Consider the following 15,637-nt stretch of genomic DNA (forward strand, 5'->3'; position numbering starts at 1 on the left):
CCGTTTAGCCAACTTTATCCCTGAGCTTTGTAGATGATCAGAGGTTTCCTTCAATCCCTTTATGTATATACTTGTCCCCATATTATCAAGCACAGCTGCTGTTATACGAAATTTATATGTGCCTAATTGTATTACAGGTCTTACTAAATCAAAAGACTGAGCCTTCCTAGTTGTTAAGAATCCTGTAATGGCTAGATTTACCTTGCCAATAACTGGTAACTTTAATTTCTTCACAATGTCTGCAGAAATGAAAGTTTTCTGAGCACCCGTATCAAACAGGGAACATACTAACTGATTTCTATTCTCAAACAATACTTTCACATCTGCTATTGGTACTGCAGCTGGCATTACTGATGGAGCATTCCCTTTTGCAATTGTCATATTGACGCTTGCAGGTTTAGGAACCTCAATTTTCATCCTAGGGCATAAAGCAATATGATGATGATCTTTTTTGCATTTAAAGCAAAGATTTAATTTAGTCTTACAGTCCGCGGCAGTATGTTCGGAGTTCTTACATATTATACAACACCCCAGTTCCTGAAACTTTCCTACTCTAGAAGCATAATCAAGATACTGTTGACAAGATGCACTGGAATGTTGCTCACCACAAAAGACACAAACTTTCCTTTCTTTTACCATGGAAGGTTTTACTTCTTTAATATTCTCAGCATGTCTATTCCTTGGCTTTAATACTTTATCCTCAGCCTTTAAGGTGCTAAGGAAAGTACCTATTTCTTCTTTAGGCACACACTTAGTCTTCTCTGACTTAGCTTTCCCAACCAGGTGGTTAGTGGGTTTTTTCTTTATTTCAGTCTTTTGTTTGATCTCGGTAGTTTTTACAGTTCCTTGCAAATGTTTACAGAGTTGCATCAAGCCTTCTTCAATCTCTTCACAGGAGAAATTATCCTTCTGGTACCTACCATACAAAGCATCCTTGGTTTTCGGTGGTAGCTTTAAGGACACAATTCTTGAAAGCACCCAATCCGATGTCTTAATATCATCGTAAGTACCTAAGGCACTTAATTTACAACTTATTGCAATTCTAAATTTTTGCAAGGAATCAAAATCGTTCCTAGGCGTGGGTAATTCTATTAAAGCCTTCAGCAATTGAGTTATAACTTGCTCCCTGTCTTCGTAGTTTTGTCTAAGGATGGTCAAAGCCACCTCATAATTATTTTCTTCTACTGGTAATTCCTTTATCAGTTGATATGGTGTTCCTTTGACCTGTCCTAACAAATACGTAAGTTTGCTGACTTTAGGGAGATCTGTTCTATCGTGTACCAAATATCTGAACTGGTCCCAAAAGGATTTCCAGTTCTGCTCCCCATCAAACTCCGGAAGTGTTATTTGTGGTAAGACAGCTCTACTCTGCTGTGCCACAACTTGTGTTTCCGCGGCAGTCAGCTAATTTTGACTCTAGTGTCTTTACTACAGTTAAGTATTCTTCTAATTTGCTTTCAAATTTTGTAGTTTCTGACTCTAAGAGTTCCTTATTCTCAGCCTTTACTATAGCCACTTTTAAAGTTATGTAACTCTCTTCGTACTTATGCCATTGATCTTTCAGGATATTTAGGAGACCATTTATTTTCTCCTTGGACAGAGGTATTTGGTCCAACGACTGGTTACAATCATTTATGGCTCTAGTTACCCATCCTGCCTTACTACTAGAAGATCTTTGCAATAAAGAAACAGACATGTTGACTGAACTCTAATTTAATAATTTAATTATGAATTCCAACCACAAATTTACCCCAACTTAATAATGATCTGCTTATTTTAAGTCTTGAAGAGGGTAGGGATTAGGTCCTCTTTGTGCAAATTATCCCCCTGGGTTATTAAACCTCTAAGGTTGCATTAATCCCCCATCCCAATTTCGAAATATTCATTACAGCTCAGCTAATTATTCATTTAATTTTGAGGAGTGTAGGGATTAGGTCTATAATTGCAACCTATCCCCCAGGGTTATTAATAATAACCTCTAGGGTTCTATTTCATCCCCACACTGAATTGCCAAAACACCCATATTCCCCGAGCTCAGAATTACCTCAATACTCCATAGGCCCACCCATAGCTTGTACAGCATAAAACTCTCCTTTCTTATGTTCTACATAATTTATAAATTTCTGCAGAACCGCTTCCCTACCATGACGGTTCCAATGTATACCATCAGCTTTCAACATTGCTTGGAAGGGCTTGGCATTAAAATGTATGAAATCCCTTCCCTTCCTGATCCGTTGCAACTTTCGGTTTACAGCTCTGCTAATTAATTCATATGTTCCATAACAAACTGGAGAGCCATATGGCAGGGTCCTTGGCTCGAGGAGAGTTATGGCTACTGAGGATTTACAAGAGCCCTCTATGGCTCCCACCACAGCTAAAATATTCTCCACTACTTCATTGACCTCCACGTCCTCATGGATATCATTTCCTCCAAGGAACAGGACCGTACGGTCATGCTCCCAGTCTAGTACGGCATTCAGCCTTTCATCTTCAGAGAAAGAGCTTGCCTTTCCTCCCGGAGCTCTATAGACACGTACGTCCACTTCTTCCACTTCAACCAAACGTGGTAGTAAACTGTGCCTCACGAAAGCAACTTTAAACATTCAGCGCCTCTGCACACATCGGCTTTCCTCACTCGGTCGGGGCACCAAAAATGTGAAAAATGTTTAATAGTTCTGGTAAACAAATCGGGGCCATCTTTCTGGGCACCAAAATGTGAAAATATTTAATGTATACAAGTCAGTATCCCTGCCGGGGCACCGCTATGCAAGAAATTTCTTGTATTTCCTAATAAACAACTCGTAGGTCGTTACTCATCTATAAGGTTGTTCTTAAGCAATTCAAACAAGTCTCATAGAGTTAGGTGAAACGTAACTTAACCTTAACTCACCTACAATAATTATTTCTCTTCTATCTCATAGCTAATCCCCCCTTGAATTGGCCAATTCGTAAAGGTTACTTAGCTAGTGAAGAGGGAGTGATCGATATCCGATGACAATGGGCTGCTTAGTGTAATTGCTTGAGCCATCAAGCGTCCTTTAGGTGCTTATGTACAACATTGCTAGCTTGAGTAAGTCTGGGAACAGAGTGAGGTGTGCAGCAGGATCTACATCAGTTGTAGAATGGTAGGTTGCCAACTATTAATTAATTACAGTACTAAATACAGTAAGATTACATCATGATATGTACAGGGTGAATCTAACAAATTAATCTTAGTTTTACTTAAACTAAAGTTAAACCAAGTAATCCCTTAAACTGTGTAAATATCTTAATTCCACATCTGCCTAACACGAGAATCTTTCCCTACTCGCCACGTCATCTAACGCGCAGACGCAGTTTAGGTCAGTGGAAAATACCACATAATTACATGTTTTTACAATGTATAGTTGTCCACGGGGGTTAAACGCAGTAGCATTAAATTATCAGTAACAAGAATTATTAAAGCGAACGTAATTTCAGGGTTATTAAAACCGCTTGAACAATTAACAACTGTCTCAAGTTTTCCTCTGCCTTTAACCAAGGGCAATTATGATAAAAGTAGAGAGCACAACTGCTCTGGGGGAAAATATTTCCCACAATGACTGTCATGTCGAAAATCGGTGTTCAGAATGAATAATGATAAGGACTAAAATACCCGCCGCCAACGAACCACTCACCCCGCCACCCCCCACCCCACCACCAAGCCATCACCACACCACCACCCCAGGAGGACACCACGGCGGGGTTAGTGATCCAGAACAAGAGGGTCACCAGGACACTCCTGTCCGGAGTCCCTCTTCCCCGCAACTGTCACAACACCAGGTAAGCGGGAAGAGACAACGAACCTGCAAGCAGGGCAGCCTTTACCAGGTTCGGGGTGGAACTGATCCAGAGTCAGTCCCAGGCAACACCGCAGTATGGCCACCATACGTACCAGGGGAGGAGCAGTCACTGTTCGCCATTCAGTTGTTTTCCCCCTGTGACACCGCCATCACGGCCACCATACATGAGGGGGAGGGAGCGGCCACCATATGCCTTTCAGTCACAGCCACCTCTGGGGATGGCCTCGGGGTGTTAGTTATTGAACGCGCCCCGACTGGCAGAGAGAGGAGTAGTGGAACCGCGATCACGGCCACCGTACGTGACGGGGAGGGAGTGGCCACCATACGCCCCTCATTCACTATTTCCTCCTACTACGGGAGTAACACCACGTTCACGGCCACTGTACGTGACAGGGAAGGAGCGGCCACCGTACGCCCTTCAGTTACTTCCCGAAGGGCAGGCAGGCCCACGGCTATGGCCACTGTACATACCAGGGTAAGTAGACCCTCGGCTATGGCCTCTGTACGTACCGGAGAGGGAGCTGCCCCTGTGCACCCCTCTCTTGCCTTTTCCTCCTATGGGAGTAACACCGCGTTCATGGCCACCGTACGTAACGGGGAAGGAGCGGCCACCGTACGAACTTCTGTTACTTCCCGGCAGGCAGGCAGGCCCACAGCTACGGCCACTGTGTGTGCCAGGGTAAGTAGACCCTCGGCTACGGCCTCAGCATGCACCAGAGAGGGCGCTGCCCCCCGTGACCCCTCTCCTGCCTTTTCCTCTTCGGGAGCAGCACTGCCAGCACTGTCTCAGTACATTCGGGGAAAGGAGCGGCCACCATACGCCCTTCAGCTGTGAACCCTAGGAGTCACAAAACCGCGTTCACGGCCACCGTACGTGATGGGGAGGGAGTGGCCACCATATGCCCCTCATTCGTGATTCCAAAGGCCCTCCCGAAGCAGGAAGTCCCTTGCACGGCCGACCCCTTTCCTCTCGGCTGCATGGGACGCCCTTTGTCTCCCTACAGGAGCGGTTCCCCCAAGGTGCTGTCGGAGTGGTGGCGAGGCCCAGTCCAAGCCCTACCACCTACACCTGGGAGGTCCCTGTCCCTGATGGACACCCGATGGAGGCGGTGCCGCAGTTCACCCCTGACGGTGCCTCTCCTGTAGACAGCCGCAGCCCCTGGACTCCCAGGCCTGGCCAGCAGCCCCCAGGCCCAGACAACCCGGGCTCTCTCTCTCCTTGGAGCCAGAAGCACCAGGCCCACCTCCTGCAGCTATTTGGCTCTAGTCCCGAGGGCCACCTCTCAGGTCGAGGCCTCCAGACCGGAGGGCCTCCCTGCACCCCTCCGACGAGGCTCCAGTGTGAGGGCCTCCTCTCAGGTCAAGGCCCCCAGGCAGGAGGGCCTCCCTGCACCCCGACGACGACTACGACCCGGGCAGTGACGCCCCTGCGAGCAGTGCGTTGCCCCCTGCAGGAGGGCTCCCCGTAGGGCCCCTCTCTCACGCCCTGGACACGCAGCAGGTGATGCCCAGGAAAATACAGGTATACAGTGACCCTAATAACTCTAGTGCCGTGAACAGTCGATAGAAGTGCACAGTGATAAGTGACAGAGTGAAGGCCCAAATAATATATAAGTGACAAGTTACCAATAGTGTATGGAGACCCGATACTTGGCAGAGTAGAAAAGATCAATAACTATATACAGGAGAACTTGTAGAAATCGTGGGTTAAGATCAGTGGTGTGCGGGAATCATCAAAAACCTGTGAACTAGTGTTACTGTGACTAAGTGACTTTCTCGAGTGTCGCGACCCGCACCTTACCCACTTATGATAATATTCATTCCCCTAACTCTTGGTCACGTCCTCTCCTGGTGTATCGAACTTGATATATAAAACGCCAACTCTGCTTAGAAACAGCATATGGGTATTGTAATATTAAAACCCAATATTCATGTAGCAGTGAAGAGTGACATATTTTGAGTGTAACTATAATCATTTGTATTGAAAGCTAACTCTGTGTTCCTGTCTCCAAGCATATCCAATATCTCTCTGTGTATATTGTAACGGTGTACGAATTAAGACAATAGATGTGTTAAAGGTGTACTGCCTGGTTTTTATGTCCTGTTCCTTTGTGGGTGCTTTACTTCCGGTCCGGAAAGAGGACCCCGCTCAGTCGCTGGTGTTTTTAGGACGAGAGGTCGGACTAAAAACACCCAGCATAACACTGGTGGCCAGGGGTGGTTCTGGATCCAATTAAAGCACGGAGGAACAATAAAGGAAACTTGCACAATGGCAGCCTAACCTCACATCCAATTGCCAAAATTCAACCCAGAGCAATATGACATTGACGTATACTTGGATATGGTCAAACCCCTCCTTGACATCGGGTTCGACACCGAGAGAGAAAAGATAGCCATCACACTACCAAACCTGGGCAAAATAATTGCTACTATAGCTCCGAAAATCGTCCCGAGACTAAAATGGGATCAATTCAGACAAATTGTGAAACAGGCAGTGATGCCATCTCTGGGCACAGTTATAGCCTTATCGCAACTAGACACCCTCAAATACGATGGAAGCCTCGATGACACATTTATCCAGGCTAGATGGCTCGTCACCGCTGCGTACCCGGGCACAGACGCAAAAACCCGGGAACAACTTATATTCCACAAACTCCTCAGGATCCTCCCCGATTTCATTAAAGAACACTTTGTAATACATGAACCGATGAGAGACCTGAATAATGAAATCAATTTAATAAGGAGCCTTCTAGCCGTCCACTCCTCCCCCCAACGCATTGGCGAAATCAAGCAATTCCCCACAGATCTCATCGCTGTAAATCTGTGGGAAGTTTCTCCTTGCTGCCCCGAGTGCCCAATCCACGACATCCGTGAGCAGCTAAAGCTGCCCGGCACAGCAAAACAACACAAGAGCGTCTACAAGCCTCCTCACCATACGTCGATTGCCCCAAGCCTCAGAGAAGGAAAATAAGTCGAGGAAGGCACAGAAGGCGCCCCCCCACTGCCCCCACATCCCACCATAATGACGGGGGCCACCTCACACCTCCCCCAGTCTACGACAGGGGTAAACGTCATGTTTCCTTAACCTCTCCTCTTACTATCTCTTCTATTTTGCCTTCCCCTATTCCTACCCCTATTCCTAATCTTCCCACTTCACACACCACTTTCTCCACTACTACCGCCTACCCCCTTCCTATTCCTCCCCAACACAAAGCCTGCCTACCCCTTCCCAGGCCTCCTAGAACCCTTACCTCATCATCCCCTAACCTACTTCCCAAAACCACCTCCTCCTGTCTACTCCCTCCCACCTACCATCCCGCACCACCCACCACCATCACTTCCCTGCCACTCATCTTCCCCGCCAACATGGCCAACTCATTCGCTTTCCCTATCACACCATCCTCCTCCTCACTCTCACCCGCCTCTCTTTCCTCGCTCACCTCCCCCAGCCCACCCTCAACCTCACCATACCCACAAACCCCTTCCCCCACTTCACCCTTACCTGACCCACCACCACCTTCCTCCGATTCTGATCCTTCACCAACCTCACCTCCGCCTGCATCTCCTCCGGCTACCCCACCTCCTCCAACCCACCTCCTCCAACCCACCACTCTCAATCACCGCCCGCTACGCCCACCACCAACACCGCACCACACCACCCATCACCAACTCCCACCTTCATCGCCACAGAAACAACCACCACCACCGTACCACCACAACTCCCACCACACCCCACCCGCACCCCACCACAAACCGCCCCATGCAACACATCACCCACCAACTCCCCACGTGCACCAACCCTATCTACCACCAACTCCACCCACTCATCCACTCCTGGCCACCCATTACCCACCGACCATGCCAACTACACAAGACACCCCACACCACCAACAACCGCCCACAACCATGAAGGGAAGCCCATGCCGGCACGTGCCCAACCACATCACCACCTACGCCCACCCTCACCACCACGACCACCAGATCAGGATGCCTCTCCTGCCCACCATCTAGATACACCCCCACACCTCCATCTCCTCCCCATCCTGCTCCCCATTCCCCAACACATGCCACCCACACCCCAAACACATCCCCCATCACCCTCTTTCTCCACCAGGCAAAATGGAATCTCCCCAAATCCCAATTCCCCAAAGTACAACGCTCCTCCCACCAACCCGTCCCCCATAAAAGCCCCAAACTCCCCACACTCGCCAGCATCCAGCCATTGCCTCCACATCAAGCACCACCACCCGTGATGAAGATCGAGAGGATTCATTGGCAACCTCACAACCTCCCCCATGTCAGGATCAGGGCGACACACCAGCTTCTCTGTCTCCTACGCCGGACCAACCACCCATCCTCTCTCCGGCTCACTCTCAGCCACCACCGAGAGCCAAACCCCACCACCCTCCACTGGACCAACCTCCTACGACACCTCAACCCGGCCCACCAGACATTCACCACCACAACATACCACCTCCAGTCACGGGGCCGTGACTTTTTCAATACGGAGGGTAGTAAAATACCCGCCGCCGCCGGACCACTCACCCTGCCACCCCCCACCAAGCCACCACCACACCACCACCCCAGGAGGACACCACGGCGGGGTTAGTGACACAGAACAAGAGGGTCACCAGGACACTCCTGTCCGGAGTCCCTCTTCCCCGCAACTGTCACAACACCTGGTACGACCCTGCGAGCGGGGCAGCCTTCACCAGGTTCGGAGTGGGACTGATCCAGTCAGTCCCAGGCAACACCACGGTACGGCCACTGTACGTACCGGGGAAGGAGCGGTCACTGTTCGCCCTTCAGTTCAGTTGTTTTCCCCCAGTGACACCGCCATCACGGCCACCGTACGTGAGGGGGAGGGAGCGGCCACCGTACGCCCTTCAGTCACAGCCACTTCTGGGGATGGCCTCGGAGAGAAAAATTAATGATATTCTGATGATTTCGAGTGACCATTGTATTACTTTATGTAATTTGTACACGACCATCAACCAGGCCTCCCTCTTTCAAGACAGTAATAGAAACGAATATGGGGTGTAAATGCTAAACGAAATCGATATAGCGCCAAAAGTAGATAAAGAAACCCATTGTTTCATTGTTTATCTATCTATCATCCAGTCCATAGTTTAATGATGATTTAAAATGAAAAGTTATTAAGTAAATATGTGAGAACGTATGCTGATTAATTTGGGTAATTTGTAAAGTCGGTCGCTGGAAAGGTTCGGAAGGGCCTGCCCGCAGGCGAAAAATCATCTAAACTGCGCATGCGCCAGAGTCTCGTCGCTGATTAGCCAATGTTTTCTCTCAGTGGCAGATGTAAACAACAGAATTAGCAAATACAATAGTAGAAACTAACAAAATTTTGCACCTTTTGCTTGTCACAGCTTTAGATGGGTAGGCTATTATAATATTATTGTACTGTCTGTCACTCACACACAGCTTTGGAAGCTTGAAAATATATTTCCTTTAGTAATCGACGATTTATGAACGAATTTGATGATCATGTTGCAAATGACAGGTTTGGACTTGAGTTGTCAGACTGGCCTAAAAATAAATGTATTTTTTCTTGGCGACAAAAATTGTCTTAGGCTAAATACCTTATGCACGTTTCTCTTAGCCTAGCTTATTCCACAGGAGCTGGGGCTTGTTTTTTTTTTTTTTTTTGGTTTTAGTGTCTAATCTGCGGAATATGAGGTTTTACCCTATAGGCTTATACTGATATATGTTTTTAAGTCATTCTATGATATTTTCTTGTGTATTCGGATGTTTCCTACAATAGGTTACATAGGGTTAAGTTAGGTTAGTATAAGAGTAATATTTTTATAATTTCTGACAGAAATGAATGCCAGCTTTGAACTAATCACATTATAAAACAATGATAAAAGTAAAGCTTCAAAGTGAGTTGGGTGTAGTTCTTTTGACTGGAGACATGAATGGCAAAGATGGGAATGTACGAGTGGATGGAGTGGTTGGTCAGTGGGGTGTGCCAGCTGAAGTAGATGGGAATGTTAGTGCTTTGGTAGACATCTGTGCTGGTAAGGGGTTGGCAATAACTAACACCTACCTTCGGCATAAGATGATCCACAGGTATACAGCTATACATAGAGGATGGATGGTGAACTTGTTGAACGAAAGGCAATGATAGACTATGTGTGTGTGGATGAGCGAATGAGAAGACAAGTGTTGGATGTAAGAGTGTGGAGAGGGTGGGGGAATGGAGTCTTGGACTATCACTTAGTGATGGCCAAGGTAAAGCTGCAAAGAAAATGGTTGAAGAGACGAAGGGGAAGACAGGAGGAAACAGCTCCCGTGAGAAGAGTGAAGTTGCAAGATAGTGAGAAAATGGCAGAGTATAAGAGCATAGTGGAAGAAAGATTGGGAAGGTATGAGTTAGAGCAGCTGGAAGGGGTGGAAGACGTATGTAAGATATTCACGGAAGAGATCAGGGGCGCACCCGGGGGGGGGGGGCAATTTATATATATTTCGATAACAGCAAAACATGAAAAATTGGCAAGTACAAACAAAGAGTAACACATGAGCCAGCAGCTCTCTGACTCTAAACCTACATATGACCTCCCAGTAATTATCGGATTACCTGACCTCACCTCACTACGGCCCCCCTCCTTAGAAAATTCCTTGGTGTACCCCTGGAAGAGATAGGCGCAGCGTGTGAGGTGGTTTGTGGAGTGAGGAGGAGATGCAAGGGTGTGCAAGGGACAGCATGGTGGAATGATGAGGTGAAACGAGCTGTGGAACAAAAGAAGGCATATAGTGAATGCATCTAGCGAGTAGAGGTAGGGGAGAAGGTAAGAGAGAGAAGAGAGAGGTATATGTGAGCAGGAGAAGGGAGGTGAAGAGACTGGTGAAGGAGAGTAAGAAGAAAGTGGATGAATAATTTGGGAGGAATCTGAATGTGAAATGGAGAAAGAGTAAGAAATTGTTTTGGAAGGAGGTAAAGAAAGTAAGGTAGTGTGAAAAAGGTAATAGTAGGGGAGTGAAAGATAGAAATAATAGATTGTTGGTGGAGAAGAGAGAGAAATTGAAGAGATGGAAGGAGCAGTTTGAGGATTTGTTGAATGTAGAGAGTGAGAGCAGTGCGAGTATAAGTGGTTGGGGAATGGCTGGGAGAAGAAGAGATGAGTGAAGGGGGGAAGAGATCAGTAGGGCGGAAGTAGAGGTGAGGAAGATCAAGATGGGAAAGGCCCAAGAAAATGATGGAGTGTGTGGTGAAATGCTGAGGTATGGGGGTGAGATTGTTGTGGAGTGGATATGGAAGTTGTGTAGATTGGCTTGGGAGGAGGGAAGGGTTCCCGAGGACTGGAATCAGGTATAATTGTTCCTTTATACAAAGGAAAAGGGGAGAGAGAAGTATGTGGTAACCAATGGGGTATTTGCCTTCTTAGTGTGACTGGAAAAATATAATTATGGTAGACTACTCATTGATAGGGTTAGGCATATGACAGAGGAGCTAGCTGGAGAAGAACAAGGGGGATTTAGGAAGGGAAAAGGGTGTGTAGATCAGATATTTGTTCTAAGATGTTTAGTGGAGAAGTATTCATAGAGAAGGGAAAGAAAGTGTATGCTGCCTTCATGGACTTGGAGAAAGCTTATGACAGAATAGATAGGCAAGGAATGTGAAAGGTATTGAGAATATATGGAGTGAAGGGGAAATTGTTGAGTGCTGTGAAGAGTATGTACGAAGGAGCTAGGGCTACGGTGCTAGAGGATGGTGAGCTGAGTGAGTTCTTTGATCTCAATGTGGGACTGAAACAGGGTTATGTTATGTCTCCATGGCTGTTTTAATATATACATGGATGGGGTTGTAGAGGAGGTGCAAGGTAGGGCAGCGAATGTGGGGGTGGCTGTAATGAATGAGGGTGAGATTTGGAAGATTCCGGTGTTGCTGTTTGCTGATGATACAGTATTGTTGAGTGAAGATGAATGGGTGTTGCAAGGTTTGGTGAATGAATTTGGGACAGTGTGTAGAAAGAGGATTCTGAAAGTTAATGAAAACAAGAGTAAAGTTGTGGTGTCTGAGAGGAATGAAGTCACAGAATGTAGGCTACAGTGCGGTTGGATGGTGAGGATATGGAGAATGTGAGTGCATTTAAGTACTTGGGTAGTGTGATGAGTAAGGATGGAACGTCGGGGGATGAAGTGCGTGAAAGGGTACAGCGGGGAAGGGAAGCTGTTGGTTCACTGAAAGCAGTGATGAGAAACAGGGAGGTAAGTATGGAAGTTAAGATGTCACTGCATGATAGTATTATGATCCCTACCCTGACGTATGGAAGCGAAGCGTGGACCTTGCAAGAGGGGAACAAGTCAAGAGTGAGTGCAATGGAAATGAGTTACTTGAGCATGTGGAGTGACATGGAGGGACAGGTTGACGATTGAGGATGTGAAGGAATGTTGTGGGGTGGATGTGGATGTGACTGAGAAGATTAGGAGAAATACACTGAGGTGGTTTGGGCATGTGGAGAATGGAGAATGAAAGACTGACTAAGAGGGTGTATGTAGGTGAGGTGGAGGGAGGGGTAGACCGAGGATGAGGTGAAGGGATGAGAGGTACTGTATATGAGGGAGGGAGGAGTGAGTTGGGGGGAGGGTAGTCAAATGGTGGGTGACAGAGCGACTTGGAGGGGTTTTGTCTGCGGCCACCCTTTGCGGGATTAGGGCGTCGGGCTATAGATAGAGATAGATGATTTATGAACGAATTTGATAATCGTGTTGCAAACAACAGGTTTGGACTTGAGTTTCTCTTACCTACAGGAGCTGGGACTTGTTTTTGTTATTCTGGTTTTAGTGTCTAATCTGTGGAATATGAGGTTTTACCCTATATACTGATATATTCACACCTACAGTAACGACTTGCCTTTGCAGAAGGCTAAGTGAGCAGGCCTTGGTGCAGGGGTAAAGGCATGAGAAATGAGCATCATTTAGAAATTTCGTTATTAGTGGAAATATGAACATTTTTGTTTGTTTTGTAATATGATATTAACTTGTGTATTCAGCCCTCAGGCAGCCTTTTCATGTCTCCTCTTGTTATTAACTGTAGAGAATGATTTCCCACCGTCACTAACTCAAGAGTTGCCATTGATCGCCAGCTAGTTCAATATGGAAGTCGGGCTACTCATGCAGAGACCACAGATCGCATTATCTTTAAAAATCTCTCCCATGATATTTAATGATATACCGTACGTAAGTTCTTCATGAAATTATTCTTTAGTAGTTCTACTAATTTCCTAGATATGCTTTAATGCGGTAAAGGCAGGAAAACGTTGCTATAGAAGCTCTGAAAGCACATCGGGTGTGACAACATTCATCACATATTTACAAGTCTCTAGCTGCACCTTTTGTTTGAAGCCCATATCATTTAGCTTTCTAAAAAAAACAATGTTTCATCTGAAGAAAATCTACAAAGTTTTTCATATGAAAATTGTACATGTTTAGAGTCGAAATCGTGCAGAGACGAGACCGCCGGCCGAAATCTGGCAATGCCGAGGGCTCCAAAATACCGTAAAAAAAAGTCAAAACAACACGCCATTGGTGTACCATGAACAGGGTATTCTTCTAGACTTCAGGAAATACTTCAGTCTAGGGACTGTCCATTTTTCTCTGCAACGGTTTTCAGTTATCTTTGTACAGTAGGTCCACCGGGGCAGTAGACACACCTGAGTTTGTTATTGTTTATAATCCTAAAGTACGATCTTCAGCCGTGTCGTGCTACTAATTTTTAATGAAGAATCGTTACTTGTTTCTCATAACACTGTTTGTTATTGTTTTGGTTGATAAATACTTGAAAAAGATGTAAAATAAAGCTTATCTATATTTAAGGAAGGAAAGAATAATAACCGTCCCCAAACCGAGGTGGTAGACTCAGCTCACCATTTCTTTGTTTTTCTTTACCATAATAACAGCCTCTCTTCCTTGTAACAGTGACTAAAATAATGTTGTTATAATTTCTCCCTTCTGGTGACACAGAGGGCAAATAAAATGAACGGAGTTTGGTAGACCGACTTTGATGTCGAAAATTAAATAATCTGGTCACTGGTGAAGAGTGGCATTTTTCCTTGGTAAGTGACATCGGGAAACAGTCGTACTTGTAGGAGTCACGTATTTTTGTCTTTGCACTTTTCAGCTGCTCCATCGTTTTGTTTACATGCGCCAGCTAAGAGAAAATACGGGCCAATCAGGGATGAGACTGCATGCGCAGTTTGGATGATTTTCGCCTGCGGCCAGGCCCTTCCAAAAGGTTCACTGATCTTAATAAAAGGTATACAAACAGTAAAAATGGAAAACATTCACAATGTAGACTTCTGTTCGTGGTTTACAGCTGAGCCAGTCAAGCTGAAGGAGTATTTTCAGCGTTATCAGGAATCATTGGACAAAATTTGTGGCAAGCCTTACGATGAAAAGGTAAGAACTGCAGCGATTCTGGTACCTTTCGGGTGGAAGGCAAATGCTACTGACTATCTATTGCCAGACGCCTTAATCCCATACGGGGTGGCCACAAACAAATGGCCTCCACGTCACCCTGCCCCCTGCCTTTTCACTGCCCAGCTCACACACCCCTCTGGTCAAACTTTACACGTATACTTCATGCGATTTTCGACTTTTCGTTAACATTTTCTATAATCCGTTTTTTTTTTTTTTTTTTGAGGCGAAGATGCACTTGACAGATTGGTGATTATTGGTTGAATGCAACATTACTTCATAATCTAGCATTATTAACTGACAACAAATATCTGAGCGGGAAATTAGGGTTAATAAATATTTTTTGGACGTTGCATTCAGCCAGTCATCGTCAGCCTGTGAAGTGCATCTTCTCCTCAGTAATAAAAAAAATAACAGTATAGTAGATTTGGTCATTCTAAGAATCTTTTCTTCTATGACATTTCTTTCGGAAACTGACAATAAACGAGTTGCACGTGACTTGTTATTGCCAAACACAGACGAGTGCGCATTACATCAGCCAATGAAATTCATCCTTGACGAAGATGATAATAAGGTAATTTTGATAGGTTAGGTTAGGTAATTTTCATAGGTTCAGTTAGGTTAGGTTAGGTAATTTTGATAGGTTAGGTTAGGTAATTTTCATAGGTTCAGTTAGGTTAGGTTGGGTAATTTTGATAGGTTAGGTTAAGTAATTTTGATAGGTTTGGTTAATTTCCTTTAGCAATAAAAACAGGACGTTTCACATGGTAACAGGCATCCAACCTGACTGTTTTCAGTTTCTTGTTTATTATCAGTTTCCGAGAGAAATGTCATAGAAGAAAAGATTCTTAGAATGACCGAATCTGTTAACGAAAAGTTGAAAATCGCATGAGGTAGGCCCTATACGTGTAAAAATTGACCCCCCCTCTCTCATATACCTCTCCATTCCATCCCTCCATCTCATCCTTGGTCTTCCCCTCCCTCTCTCCCCCTCCACCTCACTCACACTGTCCTCGTCAGTCTCTCACTCTCCATCCTCTCCACGTTTACAGTTTATAGTTGCCTTTTACGTCCCTTCTACGGTTGTTTCTTTCCGGTGTAATGGAAGAATCTTACCAGTACTCAAAGGTTGATTTTGTTCCCCATTTCCCAGCAGGAGGTTAGGTTAGGTTGGGTTACATTATTGGCACAGTTAAGCTTGGTTCAGTTTAGTTAAACTGGTTAGGACAGTCCCTTTCTCCATTATGCTGACGAATCAAGAATTGACACAGCGGAACGTAGCTTAAAACAATGGGGAAACATTTATCCAGAAACGTGTTTTTACGATTCATTCATTCATCAAATACTTCAGAAATAATCAGAAAAATATAACAGACTAT

At 45.6% G+C, this 15,637-nt stretch overlaps 1 protein-coding gene across 1 annotated transcript in view; it reads left to right on the forward strand.

Annotated features, from left to right (window-relative positions):
* The first annotated feature begins 14,114 nt into the window (after positions 1–14,114).
* The window catches only part of LOC145390695 (snRNA-activating protein complex subunit 3-like), a 111,112-nt gene continuing 109,589 nt past the window's right edge, over positions 14,115–15,637 (forward strand). Inside the window, exon 1 of the mRNA XM_080265486.1 lies at positions 14,115–14,240. Within this exon, the coding sequence (XP_080121612.1) occupies positions 14,115–14,240 (126 nt within the window). The remainder of the gene's footprint in view (positions 14,241–15,637) is intronic.

Source organism: Coenobita brevimanus, chromosome 15 (genome assembly GCF_032717465.1).
Source record: "Coenobita brevimanus isolate Jiangsu-jjx chromosome 15, ASM3271746v2, whole genome shotgun sequence".
NCBI lineage: Eukaryota > Metazoa > Arthropoda > Malacostraca > Decapoda > Coenobitidae > Coenobita > Coenobita brevimanus.